The sequence below is a fragment of the Phocoena sinus genome, chromosome 1, assembly GCF_008692025.1.
Source record: "Phocoena sinus isolate mPhoSin1 chromosome 1, mPhoSin1.pri, whole genome shotgun sequence".
Classification (NCBI taxonomy): domain Eukaryota; kingdom Metazoa; phylum Chordata; class Mammalia; order Artiodactyla; family Phocoenidae; genus Phocoena; species Phocoena sinus.
In genome coordinates this window covers 12,123,981-12,150,193 of record NC_045763.1, presented here as the reverse complement: position 1 = coordinate 12,150,193, position 26,213 = coordinate 12,123,981, and the positions used below count along the sequence as shown (strand labels likewise).

Here is a 26,213-nt window from a genome sequence, read left to right as displayed (position 1 = left end):
AGGCGCAAAGCTGCTGGGCAGCCCTGCCCCTTTTCTGTATAAGACCTTTTATCCACAATCACCAAGGTTCGTCTAGATACCTGAGCAGGGCCAGGTGAGGGGCTGAGAATCAGCTCCTGGCTCCCGCCCTCTCAGAATCAGTGCACATTCATTCCTGTTCCCCTTACGGGCCGGATATTTCCTCCAAGCGCGCGCACGCGTGCGTGTGTGCGTGCGTGCGTGTGTGTGTGTGTGTGTGTGTGTGTGTGTCCATCCTCCCCATCAGGTCAAGCGCTTCCCAGGGAAAGGACCGCCTCCCCTATCAGATCGGGGGACGCCTCCCCTACCTGTTGGGATCCTTGCCGGGCAGGAAGCTCGTCTTGCTTCCCCACCCTCTCCCTGTTCACCCAGAGCTCAGCAGACCCCAGGGCACTAAATGGGGGTGGGGCCGAGGGGGGGTGCTCAACCGACAGGAGGGAGAGCCAGTTCAAGCCAGGGAGGATGGGAGCCCTGAGGCTCAGGCCCAGCCGGAGCCTTGACCTTCAGGCAGCGACACGGGCCCCGACACCTGCCAGGCACCTCCCATTGCCCAGGACACTCACCCCATGTTCACTGAGAGCAGGGGGGTGACATCAGTGCGGTCGGGATACTGGTAGAGGATCCCGTTGCTGCAGGGGCACAACGTGGCAGGGGTGAGGCCTGTCCCAGGAACTGGGGGCCAGGTGGAACAGATCCCAGGGACCCCCACAAGCTGGGGCCTGAACCCCAGAGGCCAAGGAGCCCAGGGCCTGCCCTACGGCAGGGAGGGTGGAGGAAGAACTGCAGAGGCACAGCAGGGAGTGCGTGCCCCCAGCCCTGGGGACAGCCCCAGTCTTCACCTGGGGCCTTCTGGGCTTCCCTGGGCCCCAGATGGCTGGCTCTACAGAGAAGATCTGGGATCCCAGGGGATATCTGCTCCAAAGCCCTTGACGGGGAGGGCGCTGTCCCCCATCCCAACCTCCGGGCCAGAGCTGCGGGGGCTCCCACCTGAGCACCACGAAGCACGTCTTCCAGTGTTCCTTGCCCAGGTAGGAGGTGCCCGCCTTGTAATGCAGCATGCCTTCTTTGGTGACGGCACCCTCAGGGGGTGAGCAGTGGCAGGGGATGCGGCCCAGGGACTCATCCTGGGGGTCCTGCCAGTGCACAAGCCCGTAGAAGCACACAGTAACAGTGGTCGCCTGGGGAGGGGGCAGGGGACAGAGCGGTGAGGTCTGGGCCAGAAGCAGGAGTGGCCGCTGGCTGGCGGGGTCAGGACACACCCCAAGTGGGGAGGGGGACAGGCCGGGAGGGAGAGCCCCTCCCAGGTGGGTGATGGAGAAACGCTAAAGACAGTTATTTGCACCTATTTGCACCTCTTGACCCTAATACCAGGGCTGTCATCTCGGGGACGACACCCCCTCCTCCCCAGGTGCTTACCTCACACTTAGATTCCTGGGCCACAAATTTGGCCAGTGCCAGCTTCTCCATGGTGGCATCAGTCAGGACGCTGGGGTAGGGTGGTTCCCGACAGCCCTTGATCATGGCTGACTTCAAAGAAGCCAAGAAGAACCTGTACGCGGAGTGGGGTTTGCTGTCAGAGGCCTGAGGCCCCCACCCCTCAAAGGGACATGGCACAGTCCTGGGGACTTCCGGCCTGAAGGGGTCATAGGATCTTGCGGGGAGGACCTGGCTGGAACCACAGCTCCGGGTGGCGGGTGGGGCAGTGACGCGGCAGCAGTCCATGATCATCAAACCACGACAGGGAAAGGCCTAACCCTTCCCAGCGGCTGAGGGGTCTTGGGTTGTGACCTCAAGGGAAGCAGCAGGACTTGTACAAAGACCTGATCTCAGGACAGTTTCCGTATGGAAGCACAGGGGGCACGTGTGGCCCCAAGGCCCCGCAGCCGGGCTTGCGCTTTCTCTGCTGTGGGGATCACTCCTGCCGGCCCCCTTCCTCTCTGTGGGCCACTCGGGGTCTGAGGGCACCCGTTGGTCAGTGTGCCCGTCACCTCCCTGCTTCTCTGCCCTTCGTACCCCCCTTGCCACCCTCCAGCCCCAAGGGTGTGGCCAGGCCAGTGGTAGATGCTGACTGTCCAGGCCTGCAGAAGGGGGCGTGTCACTCACTCGGCCAGGGCCACGTCTGCCGTGTCCAGCAGAAACTGCTTCCTGCGGTTGGTGCACACCAGCTTCACTGTCTGCTGGTCAAGGCCCACCTGCCAGAAACCACACCCTCACATGCACACGGGGCTTGGCTGCAGCTGCCAGAAGGGGCAGCCGGGGCCAGACTGAGGGCGGGCTGGGGAGGGAGGCAGCGCACTCTGAGGTCACCACAAGGCGGGCAGGGATGGTCAGATGCACAGCGAGGAAGAGGTACCCTCAGGCCTGCTTCTTATCCCCGGCTCAGGTAGAGAAGCTGCTCAGAGATAAGAGCTGGCACCCACCCCTGGGGCTGAGGCAGGGGTCAGCCTTGCTCTGCAGGTCTGAGGCGGGGCGGCCCGAGGAGCCCTGCCCTACGGCACACACCAGTCACGGAGCCTGTACTCACCGACACATAGTCAAGTTCATTGTAAGAAACAGCCTCTTCCACCAGGTATGGCTTCTCTGTGGCCCCTGAGAGAGGAGACCCCAATGTCTATTACCCTCAGTGGCCTCTCTGTCCTCCCCCTGCCCCATTTTCTAAGACCTTTTCTCCATGAGGACCCGTCCTTGCCCTGCGATCTGAAGTGGTGAGGTAGGAGAACGACATGGGGTGCTCATGGAGGGGGGCCCCAGGCTCATGTGCTGGGGCAGCTGGGACGGCTGCCAACCCGTTTCATCACCACGTGCCAGGCAGCACAGAGACACTCAGGGCGGGGGGCGGGGGGAAGGGAATGAGGGCGGCAGTCAGTCTCATCCTCCACGCGCCCTCGGCAGCTGCCCTGGCCTAGCCTGGGGGCGGCAGGCACCTTTCCGGAGCAGGTAGACATAGCAGTCTGTGAGCAGCACGTACAGCAGCTGCAGGTTGCCCTCCATGTGCCCCGTGCTCATCCGGATCATCTGAGGGGCCGAAGCACAGGGGTCAGGCACTGCGGCGCCCGCCCTGCCCCAGACAGCCCGCTTCCCCTTCGGAGCGGAAGCGGCGGCCCATCCGGCCTCGCCCTTGCTGCGCTGGCTCTCGCTCCTTCTTGAGATCCCGGGACTTACTCTGAAGAGCTGCTCTTCGTTTTCTCGGAACACGTGGATCATGAGCAGGAGTAAGTGATTGTTGTCTACCCTGTGGGAGGGGCGAGCGCAGGAGGGCGCGGTGTCAGGCCGGGCAGGGCCGCGAGGGGCCGCACCGGCGCACACGGGCGACACACATGCACGGGGCCGAGGCAGGCACCCCGAGGTCTCATGTTGGCAGCGGCTCCGCCCCCCACCCGGAGCCAAAGTGAGGGAGGGGAGGACCGCACCCCTCTCCTACCTCCCACCCCAGGCTAGGTCTTCCGGGAGTCGTGCTTGGTGTATTTGGAGGGCAGAGGCCCAACGTGCCCTGATCGATGACAGGGGCGTCTCAGGCAAGCGGCACAGACAGACTGGCTCACCTGAACTCTGCCGAGTGGCTCATCTCAGAAGGGCTCCCCTGCCCCTCATCCACCCCAGAGTCCTCGGCGCTGCTCAGACAAGGGCTGGGCTGGTCTCGCTTGAGTTGGCAAAGCGTTTCCTGGGTCCCAGGCTCCTGCTCAGGCGTAGGTCCCTCACCGACCAGGGGCAACCGGGTCTCCAGCTCCTGGGCCTCTGGCTCCTGCGTCTCCCCCGGGGTGTCCTCTAGGGGCCGAGGCGCCTGTCCCGGCCCTCGTCCTCCTCCCTCTTCTTCTTGGCCAGCAGCCGCAGGGCTACCAGGAACATGCAGCGGTTGGCCAGGCCCTGCAGGGTCATGGTGGCCGCCACCTGATGCAACAGTACTTGGACTCTCGACGGTAAAGCGGTAGAAGTCCATTGGGGCTGGAAGCCCCTCACTAAAGTCGCAAAATGGCGGCCTCTCCGGGGCGTCCCCGGGAGAGCCAGTCCGAAAGGACTGGTTCGGGGGCTCGACGTGGGAGCACCAGGTGCTGGGGTCCAGCTGCCCGTTGAGCTGATCAATGACCTTACTCAGGGGCTGCCCCAAGCACTCCATGGAGGTGTCCTTCATCTCGGGGATAAGCAGGCCCACCTGGCCGGGCTCTGAGCGCTCGCTGCCCTCGGCTGTGCTGCTGGGCCCCTCCGTCTCCTCCCCGGCGGAGGCGAGGGTCTTGTCTGGGGAGACCCGCCCGGGGCCTGGGCTGCTGACGAGGGTGTCACCACTGCCCCGTCTGGCACACGTGTGCTGGGTAGAGGCCGGGTGGAGTGGACTTGCTTCCTCATCCGATCTGGGCTTCTTCTTCTTGCCAATTTTCTTCTTCTTGGTGACCCTGGATGGTAGTGATGGGGAGAGGTTTGAATCTGAGCACCCCAGTACTGAGGGCAACGAGATGGGTTGGGTCCAAAGAGGTGATCTGGGACTTCCTTGGTGGCTCAGTGGTTAAGAATCCGCCTGCCAGTGCAGGCGACATGGGTTCGAGCCCTGGTCTGGGAAGATCCCACATGCTGGGGAGCAACTAAGCCCACGAGCCACAACTACTGAGCCCGTGTGCTGCAACTACTGAAGCCCATGGGCCTAGAGCCCGTGCTCCGCAACAAGAGAAGCCACCGTAATGAGAAGCCGGTGCACCGCAACGAAGAGCAGCCCCCGCTCGCCGCAACTAGAGAAAGCCCGCGTGCAGCAACGAAGACCCAATGCAGCCAAAAAAAAAAAAAAAATCATTTAAAAAACAATGTCTTTCAAAAGGCGAGGGACCTCTGAGAGCACAGCCAGAGCTTCAGCGGTCCCAGGCAGCACTAGGCGGGAGGCTGGGGGCCGACAGCAGCTCAGGCCCCAAGTACTTCCCACTGCCGGCAGAGGCAGGGCCAGCTCGAGGGAGGCACAGATGGCAGCGACCAGAGGAAGCCCTGAGCGGGTCCTGTGAGTTCTAGCTGATGGCACCACTGGGCTAGCTGTGCTCTAGGGAACAAAAACAGGCCATGGCTGGTCAGACCAGTGGTCCCCCTCTACTCAGCCTCCCCCTAGGATGTGGGCAGCCGACCCTGAGCTGACCCTTCTTTCTGTGTGGGGTCATTAGGATAATTCAAAAGAATCAAAGCCTTCTGAGCTCAAACTCCTTGGTTCCGAGTTGGCTGAAGTGGGCCTGGCTAAGCAACCCTGGGTCTGAACCACTCAAGCTGCTCTGGACTCCAACCAGCCTGTGGGAGCTGGACTCCTGGCTCCAGTCACTGGGAAGCAATTCCCCCACCCTGGGCCGGCAAGCCTCTGGGAGGTCTGACGTGCACATCTTCTTATCCAGGGTGGAGAGACTCCAGAGCAGGAGGCAGGGAGGTCAGGGAGCCGAGGAGGCTCTGGGCCAAGAGTTTCCCAACCTGCCACCCGCTTCCTCCTTCCCTGTTACGTCCCCAGCAGTGCGACGAAGATGCTCTTCTTGCAGCGAGCCATGCTGAACTAGAATTAGTACGAACCTCAGAAATTGTGCTCTAATGTCCAAGAACTCCCTTGGAAGGAAGTCCAGGCTGAAGGTGCTTTCTGGATGGACCAGACAAATGCCCCAGCAGTCTGGGCACGGCCCCAGAGGCCGGCCATGTTGATGCCTGTGTCACCCATCTTCCAGGCTCGGGCCCTCTGTTTCCTCTTGATCAAAGAACTACTGAGCAGGGGTGAGGTACCTAGTCTCCGGGAAGATGCCCAAATGCCCTCCGGCGGGGAGAAGGTCCTAGTCTGCGTGGACTAAAAAGTGATGCTAGGAGTGGACAGGATGGACACCAGGACACTCACCCAGCTTCTCGAGGCCCCTCCCCACTGACCTGATGACCTCGAGCTCCGTGCAGGTGTCTGGCAAGTCCGGGGTATGGGGCTCCCCCTTCTCCTGAGAGGCGGTGTGCACAGGGGTGGTGTCAGAGGAGGACACGGTCTCTGCCTGGTCCTCATTGAAGGGGTTGTGGCGCTGGGTGGGACTCTTGGTGGAAGCCTTGCTGCTGGCCGGGTCCGAGGCAGTAGAGCGGGGGCCACTGACAGTGTCTGTGAGGTCTCCATCTGGGAGAACAGGAAACACAAGACAGCCCGTCAGATACCAGCTGGGGACCACAGGCCCCCAAAGCATGCCTTATCTCAAGAGGGAGGCAGGTGAGTTCTTTTCAGGGAAATCTGATCGGGGTGGCCTTGTTTCAGGAGTAGAAGCCCCAGGCCAACAGGACACGGGATTTGTGCTTTAAGAGCAACTTGGAGGAATGCCATCACCACCACCACTGGCCCCCGCCCCCCGCCCCGAGAGCTCACAACAATATGGCCAAGTTTGAGTTAAGAGCTCCAAGGTTAAGCAGCCTCCAGGCTTAAGCCCCTTGGGGATGGTGACCCTGATGCCTCAAAAGATGGGCTGCACACCTCTCAGTTTAACCTTAGAGCCTCCTTTAGCGCCAGACACCCCCGACCAGACTGAGATACCCAAAGCCCTCTGAAGGGTCCCCCACAGTGGCAGATACAAAGGAACAAAGGAAGAGAGAAGAGAGCCAGGATCAGAGAAAATGAGGGGTACAGAGGCTGCAAGGCCAGGATAGGGTCCAAGGGTGAAGAGCGAGGGGGAGGGGCAGGAAGGAGGACCCAGGGCAGAGGAAGAAAGGTGCGCAGAGCGGCTGCCCCTCGCCGCCACAGATGCCTTGTGGGCCCTTCTCCTTCGATATCCCACCGGGCACCCCTTTAAGGCGGGTGCTGAGAACTCCATTTCATCCAAACCTCAGCCTGCCTACTGGTCCTCTCTGGGCACACTCCCCCCTGGGAGATGACGCAGCCCCTCTAGAGAGGAGCTGGTTTAACGGCTGCCCTCACCTCCAACCGTCCATCCCAGGTCACTGGAACGGGACACAGAGGGGAGGGAGTGTCAGGGTGTTTATCCAGTGGCAGATGGGAGGCCGCCCATGCTGGCAGAATAACCTGGGTGACAGTGAACGGCAAAGCACACAGGATGTTCACGCTCCAGCTGCAGCTCGCACACATCTTGCTGGCCTTTATCTGCCAGAGGAGACGTGGCAAACATGCTTCCCACCCTCAGCCTCATCTGGAAGGGCCAACCTGCTTGGGGGATCTTGGAAACCACTGGGCAGCTGTCTGCTGACCCAGCACATCGTCAAAAGTTCACTGTCTTTTAATATAAGGACAAACGAGGGGGCAGAAAGCAACTCCCAGCTCTGCCAGAAAGACACTAGTGAAATATGAGACTGTCTTCAGATGTCCAGGGACCCCAGCCAGAACCCTGGTTCTCAGACGCAGAAAAGCCTGCCCTTCAGCGTGAAAGAAGCCTCCTGCCACGCCCACGCGTTCCTGGTCCAGTCCGAGCTGTGCGGTTACATCCCCCTTGGGGAGGGGGTCCTGAGAGGTGGGCAGGCAGATCATCGGACGTGGTGGGGGTCAAGGCTGGGATACCCACCAGTTCTGTTTTTTTTTCTGGCCGTGCCGCGCAGCAGCATGTGGGATCTTAGTTCCCCGACCAGGGATCAAACCCGTGCCGTGCCCCCTGCAGTGGGAGCGCAGAGTCTTAACCAACTGGACTGCCAGGGAAGTCCCTACCCCCCAGTTATGTAAATGAGCCAAGGACCATGGAAAGGCCTCCCCAGTCCCCACCCCAGGGCCCAGAGCTGCCCTCCAAATCCTGCTCTCCTCCAGGTCTGAGGAGAAGACAAAGCCTCCCCAAGTAAGCTTCCAGAACCGGCTCAGGGATTCTTCAGTGCTCTAGGAACTCAGGAAAGCAGGAGATGGCTGCTGGGACAATCTCAGCCCGCCCTGGAGCCTGGCCCGGCCCGAGCAAGCAGTGTGACTGGGCTGTTAATTCTCAGGCCACAGGGAGCTCTGGAGGGCTGCAGATGAGGGTCAGGCCCTGCTCGTCAAGTGACTGCAACAGGTAGCAGGTAGCTGGGTCAGGAGGGGGTTAGTTGTTAGGGGGGAGGGGGGTGGAATCAATGCCCAGCATGAGCGCTGCGAGAAGAGAGGCTGAAAGGATAAATGATGTCGTTATGATGGAATTCTGGATTTCAAGCTAATCTTAACTTAAAACGGGGGACTCTTCCATGGTGCTGTTGGCCAGATGACATAGTTTATTTTTCCCAATGCGATATCTTCCCTCTAACTTAAGCTACTGCACACTTGAGTTACTTGGGAAAAGATCATCTATCAGATGACGGCTCTGACAACACGGGGCTCAGCTCCGAGCAGCAGGGAGAACCGCCGTCCCGCGGCTCTGGGTGACCAGTCGGCACCTCCTCCTCCAGAGGCTGCCCCCCTGCCCCCATCCTGGGTGGAAGCGGCCCACAGGGCAAGAGGCTGTTTAGTAAGGCGGGTCTGGTTATGGCCTCAGCTTTAAGGAGGAAGGATTAACCTTCTCAGAAACATGCCCTCTGCTTGGAATGATCCCAGGAATCCTGGGAATAGCTCATGACTGTTCTCAAGCCCAGAAGTGGCGTCACCAGCAGAAAAATGGCCAAGCATTGCTGCCACCTAGTGGACAGGGTGGGAGCGTTGACAGATTTTATTTTAGCCTTAAAACTTGAAAGACAATCTCCCTAGAGGGAGTTTCAGTCATGCCAGGGCAATTTCCCTCATTTGGACCTCAATCTCTTTCAAAAACACCCGAGAGGAAGCCATTAAGAACAGAATCGAGCCCCTCTGCCTCTGCGTCCTGATGCTTCTGATACCGAAGCGCATCTGACCTAAATAGGAGCCTACAGCCCACATGTTCAAAGGCAGTGTTTCCCTGTGCACATCTGGTGCATCGACTGGCACTGGGATCAGGAAGGGTGATCCGTGTGTCCCCGAAACGCAGACACTTAGTGACTCCACAAGGCCACTGCATAAAGGCAGGAGTCCTGCACTGGGAGAAGGGGTTGGCCTAGGACTCAAGGTCAAGTTCTCCTACTGCAGAATTCCATCTACCAGAACACCAAACTTGGCTTTATTATGACCATTGACATTATTATAAATAACGAGCTGATTGTGAATCACGCAGCAAGCTTGGTATGGAAACGTTGCAAAACAGGAAAAGAGGGTAACAGCGGACTCTATCCCACCTTCCCAGTCTGTGCTGGGTACAGACGGCACTGCTGGAAACACATCTCCAAAATCATAATCTATAAAAATGAGGGACAAAACTGAAGATTAGAAACACAGGCAGTGGAAGGGCAGGGAGGGTGGGGGCAACAGGGTGGGAGACATTGGGAGAAAACAAGAGAGGAAAAATTAAACTTTCTACATTTTATCTGACAACATCAGGGGAACTTTGAGGACCCCAGCTCCTTCTCGGCTCCGGTACTGGCCCAGTAGCCTCTGACCAGCTAGAAAGACCTGGGGGCAATCAGTTCCAACCCCAGAAGGACACGGCTCCCCTGTACCTAACCTCCTTTCCTGTCCCTGCTTTCCTTCCCTCCACCCCCAGCAGCTGAGATGAGGTGGGCTCAAGGGGACACTTCTTTCCCTGGGCAATCTGGCAGCTCCCTTGAGGCCTGTCCCTCCGGCTTCTGGCGAAAGCCCCTGAGCCCAACCCAAGGCGACTGAGCTGCCATCTCCTGCTTCTAAAACGAGCAACACAGGCCTTGCTAGCAGCGAGTCTATGTCCCTCCCTGGGACATAGCGCCACAGCACAGGCAGAAATAAAGAAAGAAGAAGGTCAAGGTCTCAATGTTAATGCAATTCTAGGGAGTCCCTGGGGCTGAACTTGTGCTTGAAGCCCCTTCCCTGGAGGTGGGGTGGGGTGCCATAAATGAAGAGCTCTGGTTTCCCACAGGGGACGAGGGTGGGAAAACAGCCAGTTTTATTCGATGAACACGGAGGCCGAAGGTTTGGAAGAAATCAGGCTGTTCCAACCAGTTGTTCGACCAAGATAACACGTGACCTACAGGCGTGAGGACGTTTTCAGTCTTTGATGGCATGAGTGTGAACACCTCCAACATGCTGGCAGGTATGGGAGGGACTCGGAAATTGATGGACCCATGGGAAAGGGGGGGCGAGTCTTCCTCCAAACTTTAGACCGATCAGGTCCTCCCTTCTCCTTCTAGGGGTTGCTTATAGACTCTTTCCACCTAAAATCGAGGGTAGGATGAACTCCCCCGAAGTGGGTGGCACTCACCCCTGGAATGTCAGGAAGAGTTTCCAGGCTGCCCTGCTAATCCCCCCGACCTCAGAGAACGGCCCTGGGCATATGGCTACAGGTTTCTGGAAAAGGGTCTAACATTCGTAAGATCTCACTTTGGCTTTTTACCCCCAGTATCAGTTTTTGAGCCACCACAGGGACTCTGGGGAAATGAAGATCTGGGAAACGACTGGCCCCGTTTAACTCCGAATTTCCATCACTGGACCAGAACCAGCCAAGAAAGACTCCCCTCAGCCAGGCTTACGCGGCTCCAAATCCGTTTCGCCACAAAGGCCGGACCCCTCCCCGCCCCGGGCACTCACCCTCACTAGACGGGGCGATGGCACTGTCGTCCCACTCCAGGGTGGTGGAGGTGACGGAGTTGAAGGAGTTGAGGGAGAGGCTGTCCGAGCCATGGACCGAGCTGGGGAGGCGGTCTTCAAAGTCCAGCAGGTACTGGGGTTTGTAGTAGTCGGGCATGTAGGGGGCCAAGTCTAAGTAGGGGGCGTCCTGGGGAGAGAAGGGGAGAGGCAGGCTTGGGTGACGGGAGGCCTGGGTGGGCCCAAAGGCACGGCCTTCCAAGGATCTGCCTTCACACCCTCCCAGGCCGGTGTTTCTTTGGAAATCTATGTCCTTAAGGTGCTGAATCCAGAAATAAGCTGTTCAAAGGAGGACTGTGAACGGCTGTGGTTCGTAAGGCTGTGGACTTGGGGCCCAGAGATGACAGTGCCCACTGGGCCTTCTGACCCTCCTTGACCTCTTGTATATTAGAGTCGTTCATTTGCTCCAGTTTCTACTACTTTTCGGTAGCCAAGTTCCTCTTCTGGTCTGTGCTGCTGGGGTTGGGACCTAGGCTGGTGACCCAATTAGGACGGGGCGGCTGCGTGCATCTTGACAAGACCGCAGAGGAGCCTCTGCAGCTCCTGGGCCGCCCTGCACCTCTCCAGTGCGTTACCGTGACCATGACCGTGACCGTGAGGGAGGCCGGGAAGCAGGGAGCTGAGAGGCTTGCAGGATCCCGGGAGGCACAGGGATGAACCTGCCTCGTCTCTCGACGACGACTCACGTCCTGATCACGAAGGAGAATACTCCAGTGCTAAAATGCTCCAGGCAATGCGGCTTTTCTCCAATGTGGGACAGAGAGACAGGAAGGAGTCCCCCAAACCAGGAATTCTGGCCAAGAGAGAATCACCTCAACCCCACACCGTTCCACTGGTCAGACCCTGAGCTGTTCCCTCACCTGAACGGAAAGGACGGCGCTCAGACTCAGTCACACCCGTCAGGCTCCCCAAGTGGGACCACGCGCCCAACCCGCCCGCCCCTCTGCCCCCAGGAGCAGCGAGAGCCGTGGCGTCTCACCAGGTCCAGGTCGAACCGGATGAACTCCAGGCCAGACACCAAGGTCAGGAAGAGGGTCAGGTGGTCATGGCTGCAGACCAGGGCATTCCTGCGAGACACGGGAAGGGGTGAGGGTAGTTCTGGGTCTGGTTACCAGCGCGGCCCCGCCTCCCCCACAAGCCAGCTGCGCTGAGGTTAGGCATGTGACATCCCTCCACCCCAAGCTTGATGCGGTCTCCACCCCCCACCCCCCCCCACCCCCACCCCACACCCCCCCACCCCCACCCCCCACCCCCCCCACCCCCCACCCCCCCCCACCCCCCACCCCCCCCACCCCCCACCCCCCCACCCCCCCCACCCCCCCACCCCCCCCCCCCCCCACCCCCCCACCCCCCCCCCACCCCCCACCCCCCCCCCACCCCCCCCACCCCCCCCCCCCCCCCCACCCCCCCACCCCCCCCACCCCCCCCACCCCCCCCACCCCCCCCACCCCCCCCCCCCCCCCCACCCCCCCCACCCCCCCCACCCCCCCCACCCCCCCCCACCCCCCCCACCCCCCCCCAGCACTCTCCGGCTGGCTTTGGGGCCATACGACACTTTACTGCTCTGCCTGTGTCTTCAGATACAGGGCGGGGCCGCAGCAGCTGCTCTAAATCCCCTGTTCCCGCGGCAACCCCAGAAGAGGCTGAGCCTCCAGTCAGGACTGAGGCCTGGGTGGGGGATTGGGCAGGGGCCGACTAGGCACCAAACCGCTCCCAGGAGCCCGGCCGGAACCAGCACACCTGGCCAGGGCCGTCACAGGCAAGCTCCACTGGCCCTCTGGCCATCGCTGACGTGTCCTCAGCACGCACCGCCAGGCTAGGCCTCGGGGTGCCACAGCGCGGTGTCTGCGTGTGACGGGAGACTTGGGACGGGGCTCGGGCGCCCTGCAGCGGCGTGAGACAGCGCTCCGGACACTCACTTGACGTAGTACTTGTGCAGGAGACCCAGGTTCTCCTGGAACAGCCGCAGGTAGCTCTCCAGGGAGTTCTCATTGAGGGCCAGGTACAGCCAGGCCCGGCCTGCAGACAAAGGGCAGGAGTAAGCCACTAAGGGGTGCTGGCTTTCCTTGGCCCAGCAAGGGCGGGAAGGGCAGCAAGAATGGCGGAGGGGAGCCAGCGCCCCAGCAGCCCTCTCTCCTGACGGAGCGCCGCACCCTGAGATCTTGATTTTCCCCGTCAGACCCTAGCCTGTAACTGGCCAGGAAACTTGGATGAACGGGGCAGATCGCAAACTCCAGATGGGTTGAGAAGTGCAAGGACTTTTCACTGATCCTGTAGCTGACACTGACCCTGGCTCAGGGAGAGAGGCGAGACCCCCCCACTAGGTGCTCGGGCTGGGATTTGGTAGGAGCCCCGCTCTCTTCAGCATCTCACTTTCCCTCCTCACAGCCGCGATGCTCCGGCCCGATGTCACGTGCGGGACGAAGAGAGGCCTCGTGGAGGGCGCTGGCATTTTAACCAGCCTCCGCCACTGGACACCACAAGGCACTCGGCCTCCCAGGCAGACCCTGAGGTCACCCCGGAGCCCCAAGCTGCCCACGGGGAGGGCGGGACTGGCCCCTCCGCCGAGTCCACCGGTGCTACTCACTGCGTCCCAGGTTGGTGGTCACATGCTGCAGCACCTCGATCTGCCTGATGGCCTCTCTCCGGGTGAGATGCACCACGAGCACCCAGTAGCCAGATGAGAGGTCTTGCAGTCTGAGAAAACAGGACGGGAGCTGCTATGACCTAAACGGGGCCACCCTGGGAAGCTGCGGTCAGTTGGTCCACCAGCCTTCGTGTCAGGAGGAAGCCCAAGGCTGAAAGCAAGGGATTCCCAGCGGGACCCCCAGGCAGCCACCAGGCCTTCACACCATCATTTCATCTGTCGCTAATCCTTTCCCCAGTCATTCATGCCCGCTCAGAGACGGATTACTGGGATAACCTCAGACAGTCTGCAGCCCACCTGAGTGGGACAAATCGTTTTCTGCTAAGGGAAAGAAGGAATAAAAGGCAGACCAGGCTAGGGACTTCCCTCTGAGGGCTACTCACGGGCTCGGGGTCCCGCCCTGCTGCTCTGTACAGTCCTCTCCAGAGGCCACCTCCTTACCCGTAGAGCAGGGCGTGGTCCAAGTGCTCACACAGACGCTGCAGGACCTTATCGTGGTTCCGGATGGCAGGGGTCTCATCTTCACACACAGCAAAGTAGCTCTGCAACTGAAAGGGAGAAAGGAGGCCCCCCGGTTAGAAACGGGTAATAGAGAGGAGGGTCATGGGAGTTCCGGAGCCAAGAAGGTAGCTGAGAAGGCCAGTCAAAGGGTGTATCTGTGCTGACCGGCAGAGACTCGGCCTCAATCTGCCTACACCAACTGCTTACCCTGTACTGCACGTTCCAGAGCCACAGGAGGACACTTAGAGCCCAGTCCCCACGAGGCGCTCAGTAAGTGCTTGGCACGATGACAGCTCGATGCTGGTGAGGAACTCATGGTCTATGATGTGGGTCTCCGGTGGTACCAGGCTTCAAGCCAGGGCCGCCGAGCTACACAACTCCAGGGGCACTACCTACAGTGCTACGTATAGAAATGAGCACTCAGTGCCCAGTGTAAATCCCCCTGCCCCGCCCCTGGAGTTGGTCACACGGTGGCCCGGCCTGGAGCTATCCCTCTGCACAAACTAAGGGCTGATGGACGTGGGCACCTGCTCCGACGGCCTTCTTGCCAGAGGCCGACATGGGACGCCGGACTTACCTGAGGAAGCCGGCCAGGCTGGATATGGATCCAGGTACCTTGCCAGGCTCAGGTCAAGCCCCACACCAAGAAGGACACTGTTCCCAGGCTGGACTGAAAACAGGAGATTTGGCCAGTGGGCGAGATGAACTGCAGCCTGAGGAAACCCCAGCAGGCTGATGGAGGCGAGGGCAGCTCGCTCAGCTCGGTTAAGGCCAAGAAAGCCCAGAGCAGGACTGAGTTCTCTGCAGCCACAGTGAGGAGGGGGCCCTGTCAGGCGAAGCGCCGAGAGAAAAGTCTTTCCCACTTCATGGGGCCACACTCTGGTCTGCTGCTGCCCTTCTAATCGCCAGAAGGGGAAGAACACACGAAAAAGAGCACCCATCCCTGTACACCCGTCTCAGGTTTAAGCTCCTGGCTCTGGGGAAACGTGCTCTCAAGCTTTTTCTGGAAGCAGTGGTAGAGACAGCAGCAGCAGACAGGACACATCGACCACACCCGCAAGCACGCGCTCTTGGCGAGAAGCCAACAATGCAGCTCCCACAACAAAAATAGCTTCTCTTACTCTGTGGCCTGGAGTAAGCCCAGCAGCCCTGCTGGCCCCGGACAGGCCTCGGTCCTGCAGGGTCTGCCCCTCCTTCCAAGAGGCAGGCAAAACAGAGCCCCAGGAGGAGAGGTTTCTAGAACTGAAAGAAAGAGCAAAGAGCCTACGAAAACTGCAGTGGCCGAAGGTATGCCTGCACGGCTTAGTACTGAGAACCATGACGTCGGGGGCCAGGTTTTTTTTTTTTTTTTTAATTTCAAAATCCAAGTAAATCTGAGATCAGAGATTCTTAGATGTTAGAACTGGAAGGATCTTTAGAGAACTAGTACAACTCCCTTATTGAAGAAGGAAAACAGAGGCTTATTTATTTTCTTGATTATAAAAGTAGCCACACCCACCATGCTTGAAAAACATGGAAAAATTTAAATTTTTACTCATCTTGACATGCAGGCTCAGCGGCCATGGCTCACGGGCCCAGCCGCTCCGCGGGACGAACCCGCGTCCCCTGCATCGGGAGGCGGACTCTCAACCACTGCGCTACCAGGGAAGCTCCCTGATTTACTTTTAAACAGAGAAGGTGACTAAGGCCAACAAAGGTTAAGTCCTTCACTATGACTTTCAGCTAAGTGAGGGAGCCACGGCTGGAACTCGGACTCCTCTTTCAGGTCAAGATACCTTGAAAAATAAATATCCTGAAAGCAGTATTTGCTCATTGTAAAAGTTTAAGCAACATGGAAGTGCGTATAAATGTAAAGACCTCCTCTCCCCTGTCCCCCACTGGGAACAGCCTGTGTGTGTGCCCTCCCAACTCTTTTCCTGCATACATAGACTTAAGAAAAAAAAGTGAAATGGGATCACACTGTGCTCATTGCTCTGAAACCTTTTCCTTAATAGAAAAAGATTTAATAAGCCATTTTTCTAGACTATTTTGTCTAATTGATCCAATGTTTCTTCCAATACGTCAAACGTATACTTCCATATCATTACATACAGATCCACTCCATTCTTTTTTTTTTTTTTGCGGTACGTGGGCCTCTCACTGTTGTGGCCTCTCCCGTTGTGGAGCGCAGGCTCCGGACGCGCAGGCCCAGCAGCCATGGTTCACGGGCCCAGCTGCTCCGCGGCACGTGGGATCTTCCCGGACCGGGGCACGAACCCGTGTCCCCTGCATCGGCAGGCGGACTCTCAACCACTGCGCCACCAGGGAAGCCCGAGAAATGGTATTTTTGCAAAACTGAGTCTTTCCATCCACGAACATGGAATTTTTTTTTCCATTTATGCATGTCTTCTTTTACATACTTGGTAAGTTTTCCAGCTTTCTCTGGATAGGTCTTTCACATTTGAAGGGGAGAGGCTGCATACATACACATGGTACTAAGAGTTAGGGAACAGTCTGTAACCAGGAGACAATTAACCAGGAGACAATTTCTGCAAAAAGTATAATAGAAAGAGTGTATAACATGGTGGTGAAGAGCAAGGGCTCTGGACAGGAAACATGGGTCCAAAGACTGGCTCTGCTACTACAGAGCTGAGTAGCTTTGGCAAATTACTTAACCCTCTAACCCTCATTTTTTTCTCATCTGTAAAATGGATTCAAAAGATTGTTTAGAGCTGAGCTGTCCAATACAGCCAGCCACTAGCTACATGTGACTGTTTGGATTTAATTAAATTTAAAATTAAACAAAAGTAAAAATCCAGTTCTTTAGTTGCACTAGCCCCATTTCAAATGTTCAGTGGCTAGTGGCTACTGTACTGGACAGTGTAGATATAGATATCAGTCCATTATTGCAGAAAGGTCTGTTGGTTTAGGGGATCAAATGATATAAAGCATGCAAAAGGCTTAGCATAGATCCTGGGAAGCAACGAGTGCTCAGTAAGCATTAGCCAAGATTCTTTTATCTATCTGTCTATTGGCTGCGTTGGGTCTTTGTTGCTGCGTGCGGGCTTTCTCTAGTTGCGGTGTGTGGGGGCTACTCTTTGTTGCGGTGCGCTGGCTTCTCACTGCGGTGGCTTCTGTTGCGGAGCACAGGTTCTAGGCAAGTGGGCTGCAGTAGTTGTGGCTCGCGGGCTGCAGTAGTTGTAGCTCACGGGCTCTAGAATGCAGGCTCAGTAGTTGTGGCGCACGGGCTTAGCTGCTCCACAGCATGTGGAATCTTCCCGGACCAGGGCTCAAACCTGTGGCCCCTGCATTGGCAGGCGGATTCTTAACCACTGCGCCACCAGGGAAGCCCCTAGGCAACGTTCTTAAGAATAATGAAGCCGCGGTGACGGTTCACGCAGCATTATTTACAACAGCCAAGCTATGGAAGAAACCTCAGTGTCCATCGACAGATGAATGGATAAAGAAGTGGTATATATACAACGGAATATTACTCAGCCATAAAACAAAACAAACAAACATAACAAAGCAGATACAGACTCATAGCTACAGAGAACAAACTGGTGGTTTGCTAGAGGGGAGAGGGGTGGAGGGATGGGCAAAATAGGTGAAGGGGGCTAAGAGGTACAAACTTTCAGTCATAAAATAAATAATTCACGGGGAAGTAATGTACAGCAGCAATCCCCAACCTTTTCGGCACCAGGGACCTGTTTTTTGGAAGACAACTTTTCCACGGACGGTGGGAGGAGGGGATGGTTTCGGGATGATTCAAGCGCATTAGGTTTACCGTGCACTTTATTTCTATTATTATTATGTTGTAATAGATAATGGAATAATTATACCACTCACCATAATGCTGACAGCAGGTGGAGCTCAGGAGGAAATGCGAGCGATGGGGAGCGGCTGTAAATACACATGAAGCTTCGCTCGCCCGCCCTCCCGCCACTCACCTCCTGCTGTGTGGCCCGGTTCCTAACAGGCCATGGACCGGTACCAGTCCGTGGCCTTGGGGTTGGGGACCCCTGATGTACAGCACGGGGAATAGAGTCAATAATACTGTAATAACTTTGTATGGTGACTTATCATGGTGATTTTATAATGAATAGAAATATCGAATCACTATGTTGTACACCTGAAACTAATATAATATTGTAAGTTAATTACACTTCAAATAAATACGTAAAGAGAAGCAACAGTGAACCCATATTCTTAGCCACACCAACGACACACCACTTAGCTAAACGTAAGTTCAGGGGCAAAGAAGACTCAGTGATGTTCTCTGCTCTCAAGAACCAGTATCCTGTCCACCAGCTCATTAGCAGGTGGTTCCAAAGCCTATTCTTTAACCACTCTTTTACAGCAGGTTGATAAAAATTTTCCATTATCTCAGGGAACAAGGAGACCTTCAATCAATGTGACAAGCCAGCACAGTTCTTGAGAGGAGCAGGAAGGCGAAAGGGACTGTCTCTGAGTCAGTGACGGGAGCGTTTCAGGAGCTCTGCCAACAGCGTGAGCTCACACTCCGGGAGCTGGTCAGAAGGCACCACATAAAGATGCACAGCTGAGGTCTTCTTCCCCCGCCATGGAGAGGCAGCTGCGAGGAGCCAGTCACGGCACCAGGAAGGTCACAGGCTCTGAAAGTGGGAGGAGAGCAAACATCGAGGCCTCATCTGAGGGCCCCTGAGCAAGCGAACCAATGAAATGAGGATAATGGACAAATTTTATTCCAAGTTACTCTTCAGTGACACACGATACTTGCTGGTGGAGCTACCACTGGCCGTCATTAGAGCCATCATTTAGTGAATGCTTGCTACATGCACTAGGAAGGCAGCAGACAACTTGGATTTTTTTTTTTCTGGTACGTGGGCCTCTCACCGTTGTGGCCTCTCCCGTTGCAGAGCCCAGGCTCCGGACGCACAGGCTCAGCGGCCATGGCTCACGGGCCCAGCCGCTCCGCGGCATGTGGGATCTTCCCGGACCGGGGCGCGAACCCGTGCCCCCCGCATCGGCAGGCAGACTCTCAACCACTGCGCCACCAGGGAAGCCCTACAACTTGGATTTGAATGTGGGCTCTGCTACTCACTCACTGTGTGGCCTTGGGCGAGTTAACCTCTCTAAACTCAGTTTCCTGCTCTACAGCCCTACAGGTTGTGTGAGGGTTCAGATAATACCTTAGCTGTTTATCCAAGAACACGATGCCTTGGAAACACTTCATAAATGTTAGCAGCTGTGATGACGTACTTCACAAACACTACTTAATCATCACAGCAACCCCATAAAGTAGGTCACAGAGCTAGTAAGTGGTAGAGGCAGATTTTAAAGCCAGGTCTTCTCATCCAACCTGGCTTCAAGATCCCCGAGTCAATGACGTATATGGAGTGTTGTTCTAATATGCTGTTCTAATATGTTGTAAGAGAACCCAAGAAAGTGAAACACACTCCCCTCTCTTTTAAGTCACAGGAACTAAAAAGCCCACAGTGCACACGAGACCAGTGTCTTCTGCAGCTCTGCTTCCTGGAAGATGGATGGAGGAGAAAGGCTGGTGCGGCTCCTTTAAGAAGAAAGCTTGCCTGCTCTCTCCATCCTTTTGCCCCACGTTGGCCTCTTCCCAGCAGTGAGGAAGTGTACTGTTTGGTTAAATCAGCCACAGTTGCTCCAGGAGGAGCTTTCCTCACTTCTGGGAAGAAATTCATCCTGCTGATCAGACGGCCAAGTGGTTTTGAGTGTTTCCTTTATGCCCATGAAAATTTGGGGAAAAGGCTGAAAATTTCAGAATTAGTAGGGGTCTAGAGAAGGGGTCAGCAAACTATGGCCAGTGGGTCTGCCTCCTATTTCTGTAAATAAAGTTTTATTAAAACACAGCCACACCCATTTGTTTTGTATTATCTACAGCTGCTTTTGCACTATGATGGCAGAACTGAGTAGATGAGACAGAGGCTGTGTGGCCTGCAGAACCTAAAATATTTACTATCCAGCCCTTTATAGAAGGTTTGCCGACCTCTGGTCTAGAGCCTTAAGCAGAGGTGACAAGGAATGCACACCTGTCACAGGCTGGGCCAGGAGATGTCTCTCGCCCAACGCTCAGTTCAGCAGTGGCCAGAAGAGGAGGCTGGAGCCTTGAAGATTCATATATTTCAACAAAGATTTACTGAGCACCCACTAGGAATACACCGGCTGCTATTCTTATACAGAAGTCCCGGCCCTTGTAAAATGTAAATCGTATGCAAATATATAATATAGTGCCAGGGATGAATAATGCTATAAAAAAACAAAGCGGGGATCAGGGGTCTGTTATAAATATGGGGTCAGAGAAGATCTCACCGAGGAAATGACTACTGAGGTAACTAGAGGAAGAGTATTCTAGTTAGGACAGCATGTGCAAAGGTCCTGGGTCAGGGGCAACCGAAAGGAGACTGGTGTGGCAAGGATGTGAGTGATACGAGCTCAGAGAACAGCCAAGGGCCACATCATGTGCAGCTGTACAGGCTGTGGTAAAAGACTTGGCATTTCATTACTAGTTTGATGGGAAGTTATTGGAAGTTACTGAAAACAGGGAGGTAATATAATCCAATATGTATGTTATGAGGCTGCTCTAGCATATGTGTGGTGTATATACGGACTCTGGAAGGCCAAGGTGGAGGCAGAGAGACTGGCTGGGAGGCCATCACCAGTGCGGATGGATAATGGAGGCTTGGAGCTGGCTGTAGCGGTGGAAGCAAAAAAGGGTTAGATTTAAGAGCTACTCTGCAGGGGGTGCCCCAGGGACTTACTGATGGATTAGATGTGCGGAAGGAGAGAAAGAAAGCTGCCAAGGATGATTCTAAGGTTTTTGGTCTGAGCAACTGAATGGCAGTGCCATTTCCAGATCAGGTGGAGTTCTGCGCCGGCCATGGTAAGTTTGAAACATCTATCAGGTATCTAAGTGGAGATGTCAAGGAGACAGTTGTACAAATGGGTCTGGAGTTCAGAGAGAGGTCAGTGCCATCAGCCTTTGGATGGTATTTAAAGTTGTGGAATTGGATAAGATCATCTTGGGAATGCAAAGAGAGGAGCATCTGAGCACTAAGCCAGGGCACTCCAGTGTCAGCCCAGGGGTCCTCCCGCAGTCTGCACAACAGGGCCACTTGGGGAACTGGAGGAAAAGAACAATGCCCAGGCGCCTCTCCAGATCAACCAGAGCAGAAACTCTGGAGGTGGGGACCAGGAACCAGCATTTCTTAGTAACACTCCCCAGATAATTCTAATGCCCAGCCAGGGCTGAGGATCACTGCTTTAGACTGAAAAGGCACAGGCAGCAAGGCAGTGGACAATCCGGACAGTGTGTGCTCCAGAAGCTACACGAAGACAGTCTGCAGAGGGAGGGAATGATCAGTCCATCGGGTCACGTTCCCACATAAAGGGAGGGGCCGGGAACCTTGATGAAAAGCAATTGGGGTAAAGAGAGAGGGAAGAAAGCCTGGGAGGAGTCCGCCAGGGAGAGTCAGAGCTTTTTTGGATCCTGTTTCAAGCAAATGAGGTATTTGTAAACTGACATTGATGAGGCAAGTGGAACTTGAAAACGGGAGATGTTTGATGACATGGGGTAAAAATTATTATTAAATTTGGTTAGAAGAGAGAAAAGGAGAAGGAAGGAAGGAAAAAAGAGGAGACAGCAATACAGAAAACTCCTTTGACCAGCTTTGCCAAAAAGGTGGCAGGAAAATGGGGGTGGAGTAAAGGAGCCAAGTCCTTGAACAGGAAAGATGGGGTGGGATCCACTGCCCAGGGTAGGGGTGGCCACAGATGGGAGCCCAGGTGGGCTGGTGAGCTTGATGGAGGGAGGATGAAAAAATTCTCATGGGAAGAAAATTTAAAAATAAGCAAGGCAGGGCTTCCCTGGTGGCGCAGTGGTTAAGAATCCGCCTGTTGATGCAGGGGAGACGGGTTCGAGCCCTGGTCTGCGAAGATCCCACATGCCGCAGAGCAACTAAGCCCATGCGCCACAACTACTGAGGCTGAGCTCTAGAGCCCATGAGCCACAACTACTGAGCCCACGTGCCACAACTACTGAAGTCCGTGCACCTGGAGCCCGTGCTCCACAACAAGAGAAGCCACTGCAATGAGAAGCCCACGCACCGCAAGGGAGAGTAGCCCCCCCGCTCGCCGCAACTAGAGAAAGCCCGTGCACAGCAATGAAGACCCAACACAGCCAAACATAAATAAATTTTTTTTTAAATTAAAAAACAATAAGCAAGATCCGCTGAGAATGAAGAGAGAGAGAATAAGATTTAAAATTGTTTTTAGGGCTTCCCTGGTGGTGCAGTGGTTAAGAATCTGCCTGTCGATGCAGGGGACACGGGCTCGAGCCCTGGTCCGGGAAGATCCCACATGCCGTGGAGCAACTAAGCCCACGAGCCGCAACTACTGAGCCTGCACCCTAGAGCCCGTGAGCCACAACTACTGAGCCTGCGCTGTAGAGCCCGCAAGCCACAACTACTGAGCCTGTGTTCTAGAGCCTGTGAGCCACAACTACTGAAGGCCACCGCAATGAGACGCCCACACACCTCAACGAAAAGTAGCCCCCGCTCGCAGCAACGAAGACCCAACACAGCCAAAAATAAAGAAAGAAATTTATTTTTTTTAAAATTGTTTTTAAAGCCATGGTTTCCTGAGGGTCCTTGACCTCAGGCCTCATCTCCAAGTCATGCTCCCAGGCCACACCCGGACTGGCTAAGCTGCTCTTCTCTCCCTGTTCCCGGTTCTCCGGGTGCACTTGGGCACCCAGGCCAGGAAGAGCTGGGTTCAGCTCACCCCAGACTCTCACGGCCAGGAGGCCGGTGCTCCCTGCTGAGCCCTCTGGGAAGACTGGCCATCACGAGACTGTGCCAGACCCCGTGGCTGCAGGGACATGGGGGTGGCGCACTTCCGCAAGCCAAGAAATGCCTGACTCCGGGCATTTTAATCAGGGCTGGTCCCACTCTCTGCGTGGAGCGGCCACAGCCAGGCCCTCTCAGTCTTGTCTCTCTCCTGGACGCATAACCATGAAACAATTTCTAGTTCTATGGTCGGTACCAAGAAATCCTTCCAGAATTGGTCCCTAATAGGTAACTCCACAGCAGCTGTGAAAGATTAACAACGGCCAAGTGAAAATGAGCTGGTTCCAGGGGCCCGCCTTTCCTCCTCCCGGGTCAGCTGAGACCAAAGAGGCTGTGATGCTCAACAAACAGCTGGGGATCTGAAACCTCACTCTGCTCACCATCTGTACTGGGGCGGGCGGGGCGGGGTGGGGGGCTCCGCACGCCTAGGTTTACAGAGCAGGAGAAAAATCCCTGCCCCGACAAAGGCAGGAGAGTCTGTGAGGCCGGACAGACCCAGGCTGGCGACACGCCCGTGTGAGCCGCCCAACCGCTTAGGGGCTCGCTGCGGGGCCTGCTGCATCCCTGCTCAGCACGCGGAGGACACCGACCTTGAACACAGGAGACTCTCCCGCTGCTCAGGGAGGAGGTCGCCGGGTACCAGCAGCTGCTCTGCTGGCTCCACGGAGACCAGATGTATTTACACGACAGAGTATTTAGAACAGCCTCCCCAGTGCAGGCCTAGGAAGTAGAAATCCAAAAGCAGAAGAGAGGTGGACTGCCAGCCGACCTCAGAGCACCTCTTTTACAAATTAAACCAACGATGGCCCCGGTTACACGAGCTCAACTCAAACTCGGAGCCACCCTGAGCTGCAGGACCCACTTGGACACCTCATCCCTGGGCTGCCTCTCACCGGCTGCAGCTGGGGTGCGGCATGGGTGAGGGACGAGGCCTGCGGGAAGTGGGAGGTCTCTGCCCACCTTGCCTTTGGAATTCTAGCCACCGTGGGGCCCCTGCTGGGTCAAGCTGCACCTGTGGGCTTCGCAGACACTTGCTCTTCTTTCTGAGGCAGACCCTCCGAGGACAGGCAGAGGTCAAACTGTGTGATACCATTTATTACTTTTGGGGTTAGGATGTCCCCAAACCTGGATGCCTGGACGCCCCCAGGGAGAGGGACCCCATGAGGGCTCGTCCATGGCAGACACGGCTAAAGAAGGGTTGGTGCGGCCACTGAATCAACGTCCCCACCCTGATCCCGCACCAGTAGTTTGCATTGGCTTCAGACACAGACTCTCATGGATCTGAAGAGAAGGCCAGTGCTCACCACCCTTCCTCTCAAAAATAAATGTAAACAAATAAATAAATAATAAGGCAGGCAGGCTGGAGTCTTTTAAATCTTAGCAAAACTTCTTAAAAACAATAATGCCGGGACTTCCCTGGTGGCGCAGTGGTTAAGAATCCGCCTGCCAATGCAGGCAACACGGGTTCGAGCCCTGGTCTAGGAAGATCCCACATGCCGCGGAGCAACTAAGCCCGTGTGCCACAACTACTGAGCCCGAGTGCCACAACTACTGAGCCCACGTGTCTAGAGCCCGTGCTCCGCAACAAGAGAAGCCACCACAATGAGAAGCCCACACACCACAACGAAGAGTAGCCCCCGCTCACCGCAACTAGAGAAAGCCTGCACGTAGCAACGAAGACCCAATGCAGCCAAAAATAAATAAATTAATTAATTAAAAAAAAGAGCAATAATGCCTGCTTTACATGATCCAAGGAAAGGAAGGCTACTGTCGACAGCATTTCTGGAAAGACTCTCCACTGGAATCGAAGACAAGGCTGGGCGCTGGCCAGGATGAAGAATTTCAGAATCTAAGGGCATAAGAGCCCTTAGAAGTCACCAGTGGTTCGAGGATGGAGTAGAATCCTGTGTGTGGCGTGTTTTTTCAGGCTGTTGCTTGGCTTCCAGGTCTCTGGTGTTTGCACAGGGACCTCTCGGGAGGGCCTCTTACCGTCTTCCTCTCCTGGAGCCTCTCATTCAGGAGGGTGTGGGGGGCAGTTAGAGTGAGCAAGGGAGAGGCTCTCAGTGAACGGAACTTTAACTACTGAATGCACTGAAAATCAGAAAAATAATCACTTAGCCAGAACCCTCATCTCATGGGTCTGGGAGGCTGGGGCCCAGGGAAGTGAAGACGCTTCCTGCACCTCCTGGCTTTGTCCAGTGGTCCTTCTGCTTTACTGCAGCGTCTTGGCCCGGTGTGCTCAGATACCACAGAGGTAGCTATTCCTGGAGCCCCTTCTGCTTCCAGCCTCCCTGGGGATAAAGTGAAGGTCAGGGGCACCTGCTGTGACCATCCGGAAAGTGCTCATCCCAGCGTCTTACTGAGGAGGACAGAGCAGTAGGGGTCTTGGGCCACTCCCAGGGCTCTATTGAATGGGAGCTGGGAGTTTAGGGCGGCGACGTCGGGAAGGTTCCAGCCACTTCCTTCCTAGACAACATGAGAATGTCCACAGAAGCTAAGGCCCACTGGGTGTCCACGGCTCCACCAACCCCAGGCAACCGCAATGTTTCTGACTCATTCTCCTCATTTTAAAATCGCTCACCTGAGATCCCACCCTACCTTAGCCTGGAAAATAGCTCATTCCCAACGACAATCAATTATAGTCGATTATAGAACTAGAGAACCCAGGCATCACCTCTGCACAAGAACCAGTCAGAGATCCTGCCATTCAGAAACGACGGGCCTGGTTTCTCGGTGGGCATGAAAAACGCAGTCCTGCAGCCAATGCCCCTGCCCGGGAAAGGCTTGTGCCCAGGCTGGTGGCATCCTGGGACTGACTGGCACCACCCCATGTAGGGTTGCCATAAAGGGTGTGCTGTTTGTTTACCATGGGCCTGCATTGTTCCTGAAGCAAGTTGGGTGAAAGCAACGCTTCTTAACCATTCATTTGCCACTAAATACACCCAATTATACAGCTTTCTTTCCCACCTCCCAAATCACTGCTCATTAGCCCCTTTGCTGGGGTTGGCAGGCTCTCTGCCTAGCTCTGCTGAAAGATATACTAGGGAAAAGATGAAAAAAGCAGGTACTTGGGAATTCCCTGGCGGTCCAGCGGTTGGGACTCCGTGCTTCCACTGCAGGGGACCCGGGTTCAAACCCTGGTCAGGGAACTAGGATCCCACAAGGCGCGTGTGGCACGGCCCAAAGAAAAAAAAAAAAAAAGCAGGTACTTGGATTATCCATGGATTTCATTTTTTGCGCTTTCTCTGGGGTGTTGGAACGATGACAGCAGGAGGGGACTAGCCTAGCTGGGCACAGATCTCTTGGTGACTGGGTACTTTGACAGAATATGGTTTCCAAAAGCAATTAAATGCTCCTCTTCCTGGCAGGGGAGTGTCCCAGCCCCGAGGTACTACGATTGTTCTGCCTCTGAACTCAGCACAGCGTTGACCTCTGATGGAGGGACCAAGGGCTCCTTTCAGAGTGGAGAGGAAAATGTAAGAGGCCCTCCCGAGAGGTCCCTGGGCAAACACCAGAGACCTAGAAGCCAACCAATGGCCTGAAAGAACACGCCGCAGGCAGGATTCTACTCCATCCTTGTACCGCTGCGATGGAAGCCGAAGCTGGCAGGGACCCTGCTCTCTGTTTTCTGAGCGCTCACATTCAGTGTTGTGTGTAG

General features: G+C 55.9%; 1 protein-coding gene across 6 annotated transcripts in view; it reads right to left on the bottom strand.

Annotated features, from left to right (window-relative positions):
• Positions 1–26,213, bottom strand: part of PLEKHM2 (pleckstrin homology and RUN domain containing M2) — a 38,258-nt gene that overhangs the window by 2,574 nt on the left and 9,471 nt on the right. Inside the window, exons 1-17 of one of the 6 annotated variants that reach the window (XM_032642975.1) lie at positions 13,929–13,941; positions 13,662–13,768; positions 13,161–13,270; positions 12,493–12,592; positions 11,553–11,640; positions 11,149–11,262; positions 10,517–10,703; positions 9,136–9,195; positions 5,887–6,115; positions 3,561–4,406; positions 3,181–3,250; positions 2,943–3,033; positions 2,543–2,607; positions 2,122–2,210; positions 1,435–1,567; positions 1,006–1,196; positions 582–647 (exon numbers count right to left, since the gene is read on the bottom strand). In XM_032642975.1, the coding sequence (XP_032498866.1) occupies positions 582–647; positions 1,006–1,196; positions 1,435–1,567; positions 2,122–2,210; positions 2,543–2,607; positions 2,943–3,033; positions 3,181–3,250; positions 3,561–4,406; positions 5,887–6,115; positions 9,136–9,195; positions 10,517–10,703; positions 11,149–11,157 (2,036 nt within the window). In that variant the 5' untranslated portion in view covers positions 11,158–11,262; positions 11,553–11,640; positions 12,493–12,592; ... (1 more) ...; positions 13,662–13,768; positions 13,929–13,941. The other 5 variants (XM_032642941.1, XM_032642952.1, XM_032642961.1 and 2 more) reach the window with 5 other exon arrangements.